This window comes from Ooceraea biroi, chromosome 3, assembly GCF_003672135.1.
Source record: "Ooceraea biroi isolate clonal line C1 chromosome 3, Obir_v5.4, whole genome shotgun sequence".
Classification (NCBI taxonomy): Eukaryota; Metazoa; Arthropoda; class Insecta; order Hymenoptera; family Formicidae; genus Ooceraea; species Ooceraea biroi.
In genome coordinates this window covers 12,931,628-12,947,007 of record NC_039508.1, presented here as the reverse complement: position 1 = coordinate 12,947,007, position 15,380 = coordinate 12,931,628, and the positions used below count along the sequence as shown (strand labels likewise).

General features: G+C 42.2%; 1 protein-coding gene across 2 annotated transcripts; it reads right to left on the bottom strand.

The window, feature by feature from the left end:
* Positions 1-1,977: 1,977 nt before the first annotated feature.
* LOC105277071 (polycomb group protein Pc) lies at positions 1,978-14,939 on the bottom strand. Of its 2 annotated transcripts, none has more exons than XM_011335219.3 (5): positions 12,713-14,939; positions 6,178-6,221; positions 5,971-6,094; positions 5,192-5,596; positions 1,978-4,844 (listed from the first exon to the last, which is right to left on the bottom strand). In XM_011335219.3, exons 1-5 carry the CDS (start codon positions 12,770-12,772, stop codon positions 4,236-4,238), a joined length of 1,242 nt encoding a protein of 413 aa, XP_011333521.1. In that variant the 5' UTR covers positions 12,773-14,939; the 3' UTR covers positions 1,978-4,235. The 2 variants fall into 2 exon arrangements, with proteins under 2 accessions (XP_011333521.1, XP_011333520.1); XM_011335218.3 differs by having other exon boundaries at positions 5,192-5,602; positions 12,713-14,938.
* Positions 14,940-15,380: the final 441 nt, after the last annotated feature.

Below are 15,380 nucleotides of genomic sequence, written 5' to 3'. Positions count from 1 at the left end.
TGATGCACGGATATCTGCCATCTTCTCTCTACTGCATTTTGATGCAAACTGTCTGATATTTTCTGACATAATTCAGCTGGTCCCACTATCTGAAAAGATATTATACTGTATAATAAATATATTTAAAGTAAGAATTGAACATTGCTAAAACAAGGTAATCATTTCTGTTGATAAAGACGTGAGCAAAATTCTGTACTCCGAATATAACTGGCAAAATAGCTTACGAATTATTTCGAGGTACAATATTAAATATATTCATGTACATCACATTGCATCGTACTGCAAGAGCCAAAGATTCCGCTTTGTCTCTTATTAATTAAAGGTGAGAAGTAAATAAATTTTTTAAAATATACGTGAAACAAACAAAAGCCCAAGTATGTAGAGAAATCGGTCAGAATATGCCGAACAAAGCAACTTGAACTTTTCTTGAAAACTTAAAAGAGTTACGTGAGAGCACGAACACAATATTTTTTTACTGCCACAAACACACCATAAAAGCAACTAAGCAATTACTTCTTCGCATTGTGCCGCTTTTGAAGACCTCAACCATAGTTGCACTCTGAAAACGTAACGGTTCTGCAACCATTGCACAGTAAAATAGTAAAGAGGTATTTCTGCTTCGAAAATCAAATCCACTAGTTGGCGATAGCTTTACGAACACATCATCTTATGCATATAGTCATGTGACAGTGTGAGGCTGCGCAATGAGGGAATTGCGCCAGCGTTAGTAACGCCATCTGCCAAGGAGCCTTAGAAAACAAAACAAGAAGTCAAGAACTTTTGAAGAAATCTGGACAGTTTGAAAATAGCCAACGTATAAGTGTTGAAATTATTTCTTTTAAATAAAAGCTTCCGCGTATGTTTTCCGCATGCGCTTTATCGTAAAACAGTTGTACTTCTTACCGTTATCGACGGAGTAAAGATGCTCTTCAGAATTGCAAAATATGTTAGAAACTTTGTTTTAATGATGAATGACAGTTTTAAAATCGTGATATTAAATTTTATATTATCTTAAATCTTATAGCTCAACTGTCAGACTTACCCTGGCGCCTGAAAAATTATTCTTATTTCAGGAATTATTTTATAGTTCCATAAATATCAAAGTTTTTGATACATCTTACAGATTTCAAGATTACAAAAATACTATGTTTGTGGGAAAAAATTGAAAATTAAAACTCTGTAGACACAAGAGAGAGTTTTACACAGTGTCACTCCTCGCCTCTGATGCATGATGTGAAAACCAACATGACAGCTTAAAGATAGCCGATCCTTAAGGGGATCCTGGAGTCGTCTGTATTACCGGCGGAATTGGTCGATCTTACTGTACTAATTACTCTTTAATGATTGTATAGAATGAAAAATCCTTCTCCACGATTAAAGTATACAAAGAAATATACCGAGCGAAACTCGACTTTATGTTAAAAACGACAAAAAAAATTTACAGTTTTATTATCGGCTTATTGTGACGTCACCTCGTACATTAATGTTCTTAATATAAATGTTTTGCAGTTCGTGTGGCCAAAATTCGATAATTGCAAGGACGGAACAAAATGAAAGAATATGGGGAAGCTTTTAGAAATGAGTTTAGAAGCCTAGTGTAAAAGTAATTAGTGCAGAAAGATTCGTGATCATTTCGTGCCTACGTATGCCTGTGAAATCGTGGCTGAATCAAAAATTGTGATTTTTTGCCGTTTGGAAAGTTAAGTCCTGCTTTTCACATTGCATTATTGTGTGTACTTTCATCGTGGAAAAGGATTTTTCATTCTGTGAATTCAATAAAAAGAAAATACAGGAAAATCATCGATTCCGCCGGTAATTCAGACGCCGCGACGGAGTTCACTGGCCACTCCAGGATCCCCTTAATAAGCAATGCATCTATGTATATATTTTCAATAAACATTTGTTCACGAAAGAATATTTGAATTTTTATGAAATCTTGCAGGATTCTTTTAGGAAGTAATTGAATTGACCGAGACATGATTTTAAGTCGAGATTTTATTGAAATATAAGGAATCTGTACCAGACAGAACTAAAATTACTGTTGAATTTGGTACTACCGGGGTTCACGTATCGTATATGCCTGCGTAGTCACTGCGTTATCGTTTCACGTTTATCATATAAGTTTATCGTAAATTCGAATATTTATAAGTACAGAAACAAAGGTACGCGCACAGTCTATCTTGAAGTTCTAAAGCTAAGAAAAGAATTTCTTCCTATAGACTTATATACTTATAGTTTTACGTTTATAACTAAAGGAGGTGTGGGGGGATCTTCCGCTTTTCATCTATATACAATTGATAATTCAGAATCATACAAGCCATTATCCCGCTTTCTTTTTCCCTTCCTCTCCGATGTATTCCACCCGTTATGACGAGATGTATAGTCCGTCCAATTATTTACAATTTTTACAAGAAATATACTCACAATATACAGTGATACGTCGCAACAATTCAATTGTGTATTTCATGCTTCCGCATAGATAATTGCAACCTAATCTTACATAAATGGCCCCGTTTTAAAACACAGACCTATTTTCTATTTCTCTGTCATGATGCGTTGCCAAGCAAATTTCCTTTAAAAGTCATCTATAAAATTTCTCCGAATACAGATTTAGCGGAGAAAGACGCTATACTTGATGCGGAATCAACACGAGGAATAACATCATGCTGAATGTCGTACTCATTTTCAAATAAGATACATGTACAATCTAATTACAACTACACTGTAAACGTAGAAATCTTAAATCTTCATATCAGTTATAATAAATAAGCAACGTATATATGTATGAATTTAATATGTATAAATATATTAAATATATATTAAAGTCTATACATTTAATATATATTTAATTTAGATGTTCAACTCAATATTATCCACGTAGGAACTTCTGAAGCTCCACAATAAAAACTGTGTTGTTTCTCATCACACAATCGCACTGCATTTCCCTGATGTTGTATATTATAAGTGACAGAAAATTCTACAATTTTCACCGATTCCTATCCTCATGTGTAATAAGATACTGTAATAGATTATACTAGTAGAAAAATCATTGAAAATTTATAAGTTATTCATTCAGTCAGTAATTAATTAGAATTCTTGAAAATTTTCCAAGCGGTCTACTGCTTCATGATATCCGAAATAAGAAAACTTGTAAATTGAATAGAGTTGTGTATAAAAATTATGTTAGTCAACAAAAGAATTGACAAAACCGAAACGGAAGAAATCAGCGACTATGATTATTAGTGACAATGATCGAAATATCTATGCACGATTGTATTTTCCCACTAAGCAGCCTTTTGAAATTTCATTATTCAACAATTATCCAGATTACCGTTAAAACACTTATGCTTCCATATACGCATATTTGTAAGAAAATTTAATTTCTACTTTCCTTTCACGATCTATTTTCTGTTAGATAACAAAAAAGGTTTCTCTCGATAGATTCTCGACACCGTAATGTTAAAATCTTTTCCTCACTTTTTTTTTCTCTCAAAATAACTCGGAATATCTCCCCCCAAATTGCTTCCATGAAGCTTCGATATTCTAAAAACGAATTAGAAAAATACTTTGTCTAGATATATCTTGTATATATATGTATGTATATCCCGTAGTAAAAACGAAAATTAAAGATTTTACTTGTGTATTCCCTTAGCGAAATTCTAAGACGAGCAAATAATAAAATCAACTAGAAAATATTGTGATATCCTCTAGCACATTTTCCAGATCTTCAGCGTAGTTAAAACCTATCAAGCGTTTTAAAATATACAATTATACCATAATACAATGGCGAATACGCCGCGTGCACTCGATAATGAATTCGTCATATTCAGCATCGTTTTTTTTTTACAATCGATATACACAGATCTGCACACTATAAACACGCTGTTCGTAAATTCGTTCAATTTTCAAAGGAATTCACGAATTCTCGTACTGAGACCAAGTCGATCTTGATTTCAGAGTTCACTCGATGGTTCTCACGATTCCAAACAGAGCGTAAGATTGTACAGATCTCGACACGATTTGATCCGGTTATCCTCGGGATACTCCTCTTTGCGATATCCGTGACGTTGTCCTCAGCAATCATTAGAAAAGTTTAACTCGCCTCGTACCACGATCATCACATTCTTTACATCCAGCGTGTGAAAATAATTTATATTTACACTGATTCAATACAATCCGGAGCACATATTTCCGATTGGCGATGCGCGACTACCAACCGACACCATCCTCGTGGTTCAAAGAGTCTCTTTCGGATCTCTCTCTCGGAAGAAACCCTTTTCAGTCTTGCACTCCCTGATGGTAACGGTCTTGAGATTAACAGTAACGTCCGTGATAAACACTTGATCCGCCACGGGATTTCTCGCGTGCCAATAATCTGTGCCGGGACTCGTGAGCGGAGGGTAGATCTCCGACTTGGCAATTTCAGTCTGCTTGATGCTCGAAGTGTTGTTGTTGTTGTTGTTGTTGTTGTTGTTGTTATGACTATGATGCCCATTTACGACGGTGGGTAACCTGTTGTTGTTGGTGTAAGAGTCCGTGGGACTAGGTGATTTGTGACCGTTCGCTTTCTCAGCAACAACTGCGTTGTTGGATTTCTCCTGCTTCTGCTCTGACAAGTGTCTCTTCTTTGTCGTAGGTTGTTCCAAAGGAGTGTCTATTTGCGGAGACAGGGGAGCTGGTAGTGCACGTGGAAGAGAAGGTGGTGGTCCATGAGGTACATCGGCTTCGGGACGCTTCTTGTCTTGCACCGCCGGTGCCGGCGTCGTCGGTACTGCCGGTAGAGGCTCTTCCGGTGTCGATTTCACGCTAGAAGACGACGGCCTTCTACCATTGAATTTGTTGTTCTGTAACGGGAAATTTAGATTTTATTAGCCGGCATTGCATTCCGAAGACAAAGTAACATGCCAAAATCATTAGTATTAAACGTTACGTTAATGTCTCACAGATGAGACATTTTGCTGTCAACAAATACCTAACTACATTCGTGTATGCATCTTCAATAAATTTTATATGTATCCATCAAGTTTGATTGTCCAGCAGAAGAGTGATCAGTATGGCTTAAATAATTTTATTACAAGAGAAAAATAAAATGAAAAAGGTCTACAAGGTCGTAATCTAATTATATCTAATTAATTCAACGTGTTAAGCGCCAATAATGAGTAAATATACTTTTCTAATTATTAGTACTCACGTGATAAGCCGGGGTAGTGGGATTGTTTTTCAGAGGCAATAACCGAGGAACTTTGCTCGGCGGCGGGCTGCCACTACCGCTACTGGGACTGCTGGTAGTAATTGTAACGCCAATCTTGCCGGATTCTTTGCTAAGCACCTCCACCTTCCTTTTCGTTCCTGCCGGCAGCAAGGGGCTGTCCGCACTGCTATTGGAACTGTCAGAGTCAACGCTGAATGCCGAAGCCAATTCTGGTGGCGTCGGAGACTCGTGGCCATCCAACGAACTCGGGAGCGTGTCCTCGTCAGGTGCTACTGGATTTAAACGAGGCGTCGAAGTGCTGCCCGTTGTCGATTCATCCTGACTATCCTCACCCACCCTTTCATCTCCACCAGGCTCTTCTTCGACAACAAGATTAGCCAGCACCTGTTCCTGAAGATAGTCATCGATCAGCTTTTGCTTAAGAATTTTCTTAATCCAACTTTGCGAGTTTCCGTGCTTAACTTTCTGTTTTAAGTTACGACTGTTTTACAAGCTGAAGGAAGATTTTATAGGTAGCTAAACTAGTTCAGCGTCATAAACGGCATAAAATTCGCTGAGATGCTAAGCTATTACAGTGGTTCGCAACGTAACGCGGAAGCGATAGATGACCCGTGCACCTTCAAGAGATGCGATAGCAATCTTACGTCAACTATACAAAATATAATATTTGTTATATACTTTCTAAGAAATAGAATATATATTCAACAACGTTTCGTTCCAGAAAGAATTCCTGCCAAATATATTGCACGTTCTCTTACACTATATCTGGTATCCCTTCGCCTTGGTCTTCTAGTAGACACGTCTCCGCCTTTTTGACTTTCCTCGTACAATTCGATTAACCTGACGTCCAAGATGTTCTCCTCTGGCTCCCATGTGTTGTATCTAAAGCACAAGAACAATAACAAATTTACAAATGTATTACAGACACCGTTGGATCTAACAAAAGATCTCTGATTTGTACTTACTTTTTGCTCCATCCTTTCCACTTGACGAAGTACTCGACCTTGCCCTAAAAATCAAAGCAAAATACGATAATAAAATAGTAACAAACAAATAGTCGATAGTAATATTTTGTAAATTTGAACACTCTTTGTACGCATGGTTTATCCAACGAACGAAAATTTACGAACGTTAAACAATGAATTCTGACAAAAATTTATGAATATTGATCTAAACCAGAATATAAAAGAACGAAGAGAAATTATCGAATTTTGATATAATTACACATTGACAACCACAACGTTGCGTAGGAAAAAGAGAGTGAAAGAGCGCGCGTGTTCAATTGTTTCATTATTTTCAATAATCCTGACTGTCACATGTAGACTTTTATCTACCCTCGAACTGACAACTATAACGACAAATTAATTGTCGAATACGTTTTTGAAAACACAGACTGCACTCGAATACGTCAGTAAAATATTAACAAATGTAAAAACAACGATTATTAAATGCAAAATTGAAAGTCACACGATATTTTTCGATATATCACTGAAAGAAAGAGAGAACAAAGCCAAAGAATAATTTAAGCTTGAGAATTTTAAATTTAATTTATTAACTGTCATATATTTTTGAGATGCAGCATCACGTTACTTGTACCGACATTTCGCAACACCAAATCATGAATTATACTCCTATTAGACGTAAACGTACATTAATCACTTTCACATTTACTCGTAATTAGATCTATCATTAGCCTACGCCGACCAACATCAAAGTTATATCCACGTGTTGCGCGCTTCGCACCGCGTGCATGCCGAACCGATCATTTACCGATAAGATCTGCCAATCGGTGAAAGCCAATTCGCTTATCAACATACGCGTAATTATAGCTATCATCGTGCGATAATTAATTCGACGTGCACCGTTACAGCCATCAGACCTGAACGATTTTCCACGTCGCGTTTCGTTGATCGTCCGATAATAGCGAACGATCGGTGAAAGCCGCGTTCTTCTCTGTCAGGAGCCGTACTAGAAGACCGAGCCGACCGATAGAAAAATAAATGCTGCAGAAAATAACGAAACATTTTTCCAAAGTATACCACGCGCGGGCATGCGTGCTGAAAGCACAATACGAATTATTCAAAGTATTAGGAGTGTGGTTTAGTTTTGAGGGTTTTGCAACAGATGGCTGTAGTGTCAGTTTGTTCCAATAGCTGTTTCCGATGACTGTTTTTCTTACAGTGTTGACATTATCCATGACATTTAGTAGCATTATAGCAATAGATGCATAACAGTCGTGTTTATATCATCGTAAAAATGCAACTTCCGAAACAGCATTTTCGACATGCGTTGCTTTTGTTTTTTAATCAAAACAAAACTGCGGCTGACGGTTATAGAATTCTTGTGGAAACTTATGGTGATTCTGCCCCATCAATTAAGACGTGTGAATACTGGTTTAGACGCTTTAAAAGTGGTCATACTGATGTGAAGGACAAAGAACGCTCGGGACAACCAAGAAAGCTTGAAAATGCAGATTTGCAAGCATCATTGGACGAAAATCCAACACAATCCACTTCAGAACTTGCCAGAGCATTAAATGTTGATCGTACAACAGTTACGAAACATTTACATGAAATGGGAAAAATTCAGAAAGAAGGGAAATGGGTTCGACATGAATTATCGGAAAGTGCCATTGCGAACCGGTTGAACATTTGCATTTCGTTGATCGCCAGGCAAAAAAAGAAGAGTCTTTTGTCTCGGATTGTTACTGGGGATGAAAAGTGGATCTATTTTGATAATCCGAAACGCAGAAAATCATGGGTGGATCCAGGCGAACCATCAACATCCACTCCGAGACGCAATATTCACGGTTCAAAAGTAATGCTCTGTATTTGGTGGGATAGTGTACTATGAGCTGTTAAATCCGCATGAGATTGTCACGGCTGATCGTTATCGACACCAATTGTACAAGTTGAAGCGAGCATTGGACCAAAAACGACCACCAATTGCGAGTAAACGACGGAAAGTGATTCTTCTTCGTGACAACGCTCGACCTGACGTTGCGTTATCAGTGAAAGAAACACTATTAGAGCTCGAATGGCAAGTCTTACCGCACCCCGCGTATTCTCCGGATATCGCTCCATGCGATTATTATTTGTTCCGGTCGATGCAACACGCTTTAGAGGATACACACTTTGATAATTTGGAAGAAGTGCGAAAATTCGTCGACGAATGGATCAACTGAAAAGAAGAGTGATTTTATCGTGGTGGAATCGATCTCTTGCCAGAAAGATGGGAAAAAGTTCTAGAAAAGGAAGGAAAATATTTTGATTAAGGTATTCATTCATTGTCATATTTAAATACATGCGTTTTTGAGCAAAAAAACCCTCAAAACTAAATCACACCCCTAATACAACGCAATGCGCTAATCCTGCTCGAACTTGCCGCGGGACCGAGCGCAATGTCGGCGATTGCATTTCTGAACCGATAGAAGCGTGAGAATGAGCGATTTCGCTGGCGCGCGCGCTCGGGATTCTCGAATCCATTTCGCGCGGCGCACGGTCGATAGTACGGTTTTATGTGACGTGCACGAGTAGCTCGACCATTGGCCGTGGGCCAATGACAGAAACGGCACATGCCGGCCCATCGCGGTGCACAGGCCGCCCGGCGTGACAGTTGGAAAACAATGACACACGCGATACGTCGCGAAGCGACGAGAATGAAGCCCTACGCATTGCACGGCGACATGATCGACGTGATAACGACGTGGAGCGGGTTGTCATCCTTTCGCGAGCCGTTACCCGATATTGTTACATGTCGATAGCGTAACAATCGTGTCATCGATTCGCGAGTGAATGCACTTTAATGCTTTACGCGCCAGTCGACTCTCCCCGTGAGTCTCGTTTATTTCGCTCGCAGCTAGACGCTGAATCGGTCTTGCGAGGAACGAGACTTGGCCAGAGCTTGCAAATCGTTCCGTTTTCGAGTGAAACGGTAGGTTCAACTCGCTGGCGTTTCGACGATTAATTCGCTCAGTATCGAATACTGCTAGAGTGATCCTCTACTTCGGCGTGAAACTACTGTGTAATTTAACGTCATCTTCCGGTATTTACGACTCGTGATGTTACAGTGAATAATTCAAGCTTTTTTACACGACTGACAAATTAACATTTTAAATCAAGAGTCACGCGAGTTTCGTGCTTGTCCGGGAGAATTTTATTCTCGTAGTAGACGAGTTTTATAGTGCGTTTCGTAAAAACACGCCGCCAGTTGCTACCAACTGATCATCATACACACGAGGCCTTTCTCCTATCCGTTAACGAGTTCACCATTGTTCGCCTTCAAATTCCCGTTAACCAGAATTGTACAGTCGGTGTTAGAATACGGTATGGTCGAGATATTTTTTTTAATACATGCAAACCAATTTACCACTTATGCGAAAATATTGTGGGCTATTTGTATTTCACTTTTACTCTTTCACAATTATATCTATGAAATATGAAATCGTACTGGACGTTTTTAAAAATCTTTTTCTAATTAATACAGGCATATTAATATCGTGACGTAGAGAATACGGAATCGCTTGTGCGGTTTTTGCAACGAGAGCGAATCGATAATCTCGCCGATGGCAACACGTGTGTCGAAGCCGATCGATCGATGAACTTGAGGTGCAGGTGTAGCTGCACACTAAGTTCGGTAAGTACATTTCGCGAGACGGACGTGTGTCAAGTGACAGCTCCGTAACCTGTTGGTACTTAAGGGGAAGCTGGAGTTGCTAGTGAACTATTTTTTCACTATAGCGATGGTAATTGCAGTTTCGAAAATTCTCTTTATTGCTTGTGCAGAATAAAAAATCCTTTTCCACAAATGAAGTATAGATAGAAAGTCCGCTCTACAGGACTTTATATTCAAAATGGAAAAAAGTTAAAAACTTGCATTTGTCTTTTTTAACTTTTTTCCATTTTGAATATAAAGTCCTGTAGAGCAGACTTTCTTTCTATCTATACTTCATTTGTGGAAAAGGGTTTTTATTCTGCACAAGCAATAAAGAGAATTTTCGAAACTGCAATTACCATCGCTATAGTGAAAAAATAGTTCACTAGCAACTCCAGCTTCCCCTTAACTTTTTTCCATTTTGAATATAAAGTCCTGTAGAGCGGGCTTTCTTTCTATCTATACTTCATTTGTGGAAAAGGGTTTTTTATTCTGCACAAGCAATAAAGAGAATTTTCGAAACTGCAATTACCGTCGCTATAGTGAAAAATAGTTCACTAGCAACTCCAGCTTCCCCTTAACTTTTTCCATTTTGAATATAAAGTCCTGTAGAGCGGGCTTTCTTTCTATCTATACTTCATTTGTGGAAAAGGGTTTTTTATTCTGCACAAGCAATAAAGAGAATTTTCGAAACTGCAATTACCATCGCTATAGTGAAAAAATAGTTCACTAGCAACTCCAGCTTCCCTTAACTTTTTTCCATTTTGAATATAAAGTCCTGTAGAGCGGCTTTCTTTCTATCTATACTTCATTTGTGGAAAAGGGTTTTTTATTCTGCACAAGCAATAAAGAGAATTTTCGAAACTGCAATTACCGTCGCTATAGTGAAAAAATAGTTCACTAGCAACTCCAGCTTCCCCTTAACTTTTTTCCATTTTGAATATAAAGTCCTGTAGAGCGGGCTTTCTTTCTATCTATACTTCATTTGTGGAAAAGGATTTTTTATTCTGCACAAGCAATAAAGAGAATTTTCGAAACTGCAATTACCGTCGCTATAGTGAAAAATAGTTCACTAGCAACTCCAGCTTCCCCTTAACTTTTTTCCATTTTGAATATAAAGTCCTGTAGAGCGGGCTTTCTTTCTATCTATACTTCATTTGTGGAAAAGGATTTTTTATTCTGCACAAGCAATAAAGAGAATTTTCGAAACTGCAATTACCGTCGCTATAGTGAAAAAATAGTTCACTAGCAACTCCAGCTTCCCCTTAACTTTTTTCCATTTTGAATATAAAGTCCTATAGAGCGGGCTTTCTTTCTATCTATACTTCATTTGTGGAAAAGGGTTTTTTATTCTGCACAAGCAATAAAGAGAATTTTCGAAACTGCAATTACCGTCGCTATAGTGAAAAAATAGTTCACTAGCAACTCCAGCTTCCCTTAACTTTTTTCCATTTTGAATATAAAGTCCTATAGAGCGGGCTTTCTTTCTATCTATACTTCATTTGTGGAAAAGGGTTTTTTATTCTGCACAAGCAATAAAGAGAATTTTCGAAACTGCAATTACCGTCGCTATAGTGAAAAAATAGTTCACTAGCAACTCCAGCTTCCCCTTAACTTTTTTCCATTTTGAATATAAAGTCCTGTAGAGCGGGCTTTCTTTCTATCTATACTTCATTTGTGGAAAAGGGTTTTTTATTCTGCACAAGCAATAAAGAGAATTTTCGAAACTGCAATTACCGTCGCTATAGTGAAAAAATAGTTCACTAGCAACTCCAGCTTCCCCTTAACTTTTTTCCATTTTGAATATAAAGTCCTGTAGAGCGGGCTTTCTTTCTATCTATACTTCATTTGTGGAAAAGGATTTTTTATTCTGCACAAGCAATAAAGAGAATTTTCGAAACTGCAATTACCGTCGCTATAGTGAAAAAATAGTTCACTAGCAACTCCAGCTTCCCCTTAACTTTTTTCCATTTTGAATATAAAGTCCTGTAGAGCGGGCTTTCTTTCTATCTATACTTCATTTGTGGAAAAGGGTTTTTTATTCTGCACAAGCAATAAAGAGAATTTTCGAAACTGCAATTACCGTCGCTATAGTGAAAAAATAGTTCACTAGCAACTCCAGCTTCCCCTTAACTTTTTTCCATTTTGAATATAAAGTCCTGTAGAGCGGGCTTTCTTTCTATCTATACTTCATTTGTGGAAAAGGGTTTTTTATTCTGCACAAGCAATAAAGAGAATTTTCGAAACTGCAATTACCGTCGCTATAGTGAAAAAATAGTTCACTAGCAACTCCAGCTTCCCCTTAACTTTTTTCCATTTTGAATATAAAGTCCTGTAGAGCGGGCTTTCTTTCTATCTATACTTCATTTGTGGAAAAGGGTTTTTTATTCTGCACAAGCAATAAAGAGAATTTTCGAAACTGCAATTACCGTCGCTATAGTGAAAAAATAGTTCACTAGCAACTCCAGCTTCCCCTTAACTTTTTTCCATTTTGAATATAAAGTCCTGTAGAGCGGGCTTTCTTTCTATCTATACTTCATTTGTGGAAAAGGGTTTTTTATTCTGCACAAGCAATAAAGAGAATTTTCGAAACTGCAATTACCGTCGCTATAGTGAAAAAATAGTTCACTAGCAACTCCAGGATCACCTTAACGTCCAACGTCGCAAAATACGGTTTAACAGCCGTGATGAAGGAGGTAGCCGAGAAGCCGGCTGTCAGCGAGAGAGAAAGAGAGAGAGAGAAGAGGAGGTAGGAGGAGCGGTTAGAGGCGGTAACGGCGCGCGACGCGCCTGGTTCCGCCTGCTGGCGCCACCTCGACACGATAGCTCGAAGCTCGCGATACTAACCCGCTTTTCCCTCTTCTTTGTGATCCGCTCCGCGGCGTAAACTCTGTCACCCAGATCCATGGCTCTTGTCGCGTGTGATTATTAATCCTGATCCTGGTGGTCCGGTCGGGCGCGGAAACTGCTTGCCAGTCTGTAGCTGGGAATCACGCGCAGTATCCCGCGAAACACCATATGCATCGACACACTGATCCGGCAGATCGATTCACGGGAACACGTTCACAACGATCGACCACTGCGACCGTGAGACACGTACGTATTATTTAGACGTAGACGATCATCGACTCCAAGAGGTCGCCGAGCGATGAACACGGAATGTCGAGGTAAAACACGTGCGATTATCACGTGGCGCGTGCGATTCTATTTATGGTTTCGTACGATCGATCAGTTCACTCGCACGTTCGTTGTCAGTGACGGAGCGCGCGTCGTCGTCCTCTGCCGACTGGCAAAACGGCATTCGACATCGACAAATCGAACGATCGGGTGATGCAACAGCGTAAGCTGAAGCGCGGAGCGTCGAAAGTAGTGCTATGTCATAGATGGGACGACGGAATCGGAGACAGAGATGAAGTAAAGTGAGAGATGGCGGTGCGCGCGATGTTTTTTGAAAGGCCAGTAGCTGCGACGGAACCGGCGAGCAGAATCGGCGTGCACGCGCCGCGTCCCATTGGAAAAAGAACTCAAGTCCACGTCCGCAGCGTGCGGAGTCGCGTACGTGCACTGGCTACTCCGCACGCACCGTCGATGCACCGGTTGCTCGCGGTCGCCTCGTCAGTTTTACCGACGACGCGAGGTGACGGTGGTGGTCGCCTATCGCTGGTTGCGCGTGTGTTAGTAGCTACCGGCGTGGCGCGGCACGCTTTCAATCGTTGCTGGTGCTGCTGTCGCTGCCGTCGTGGTCGTGATCGCCGTCGTCCCTGGTCGCCGTTCCGTTCGGGCAAGATCGGGCGGCCCGTTCGTGCGTGACGTCAGTGATTCCCCCTCACGTCGTAAACACCAAACATGGCCGTCGCACGGATATACGCTGGTCGAGTGCGTCCCGAACTGAGCGCGTAAACTGGCCGCAATACGGACTGCCGCGGACCGCGGGTATGCGCAGGTGACGCGTCACGGCACTCGTCGGCCCCGCAACGTATGCACCAAGCCCTCGGGTCACGAATATTCGGAAACCGGAGCGATCGACTCGCGGCGTCCAACGCACTCTGCGGATCGAGGCCGACTAGAGCCGAGGTCTGCCGAACTCCCCTCGCGAGCCTAGTGGACTCGCCCGATCCGCTCGAGGTTAGGAGAAGAGGGGGTAGAGGCAGAGAAAGAGCGCGGCAGGGGAAGGGAGAGGCTCTCAACGGTACGTGCGGTGTGCGAGCGCGAGAGAAAGAGTGATAGAGGTTAAGAGAGTGGAAGGGTGAGAGAAAGGGAGAGAACGAGAGCGCGATTGAGTTGACCGAGGACGAGGGGTCGAGGGACAGGAAGAGCAAGCGCAATGGAGGTAGAAAAGAGAGACGGCGCGACCAGGAGCGCCGTCCTCGGAACAAGAAAGCCGTCTGCCTGCCTGCCTGCCTGCCTGCTCGCTTGCTTGTCCGCTAGCCTGCCTGCTAGCCAGCCAGCCAGCCAGCCAGCCAACCAGCCAGCCACCCCAAGTTCCCTTCTAGGTACGTGTACGCGCACGTTCGTGTGCGAGGGCAGTCGATGCGACGTTGCCAAGCCCGTTTCGTCGATAGCACCGCGCAGCAAATGTCACTGGCGTACGATCGCGACGATGCCCACGAGAATTGTTCGCAGTGGCCGCAGCCGCACCAACAACCCGCGATCTTCCGCCTCCGGTCGCGCGAGTTGAGATCGATCGACGCCGCTCGTTCGCTCTCTCCCTTTCCGTCGGGGCAAGAACGCGCGCGCGCCTCCACTTCTCTCCTCGGCAGTCCCACCGCACCGTACGATCGTACGCGTATTCGCGCCTACGGCATCCGGCAACGCCGCATCCTCCTGCGACGTTCTGTCACACACTGTGCCCAGCGCACACCAGCGCACACCAGACGGTTCGGAGTAGGCACTGTACCCTGTGCGCGGTGAACACCACCTTTCGAAACGAACAAAAACGAGTATCGACGCGACGCGTACGCTCGCGCAGCTACGTACGCGAAACGCTCGATCCAACACTTTCTTCCCGTCTCGTGAAAACGCGTGCTACCTCGGCGGATCCCGAAACGAGAGTGTCCTCTCCTGCGCCGACGAGTACACGGGGAGAGAGCGCGCGAGCGAGATGGAGAGCGCGCGTTACCCGGGTGCAAGAGGGACACTGCGGGTACGTGGTGGGGGGGACCGTTCTTCTCCGTCCTCGGTGCAAATAGCGGGATAAAAAACCCACGACGGAGGCAGCTGATTGGCGGAGCCCTCAAGGCGCCACCGATGTCCCGAACCCCACTCGTCGGGACGTCCAATCGGCGCCTGGTTCGGCCCACGTCGGTTCCCCTCGACGCGTCGCGAAGGCGGGTATTACCGACGAGCCGCGCTCGGACTCCGAGCTTACCCCTCCTCGCCACTCACCCTCGGACCCACCGCTATGTGTGTAAAGTCTCCGGCGTCTCGGCGAGAGAGTCTCCCCCTCTTCACGGCGGGAAAGAGATAGAGGCAGAGCCCCTTCCCTTCGCACTCTTCCCCTCGCGCAGGAAACCCG

Coding starts and splice junctions, on each gene's coding strand:
- LOC105277071 (XM_011335218.3), bottom strand. CDS start 12,772: ATGGATCTGGGTGACAGAGTTTACGCCGCGGAGCGGATCACAAAGAAG. Junction 6,222..12,712: donor CAAAGAAGAGGGAAAAGCGG/GTTAGTATCGCG, acceptor TTTGATTTTTAG/GGCAAGGTCGAGTACTTCGT. Junction 6,095..6,177: donor TGGAAAGGATGGAGCAAAAA/GTAAGTACAAAT, acceptor CTTGTGCTTTAG/ATACAACACATGGGAGCCAG.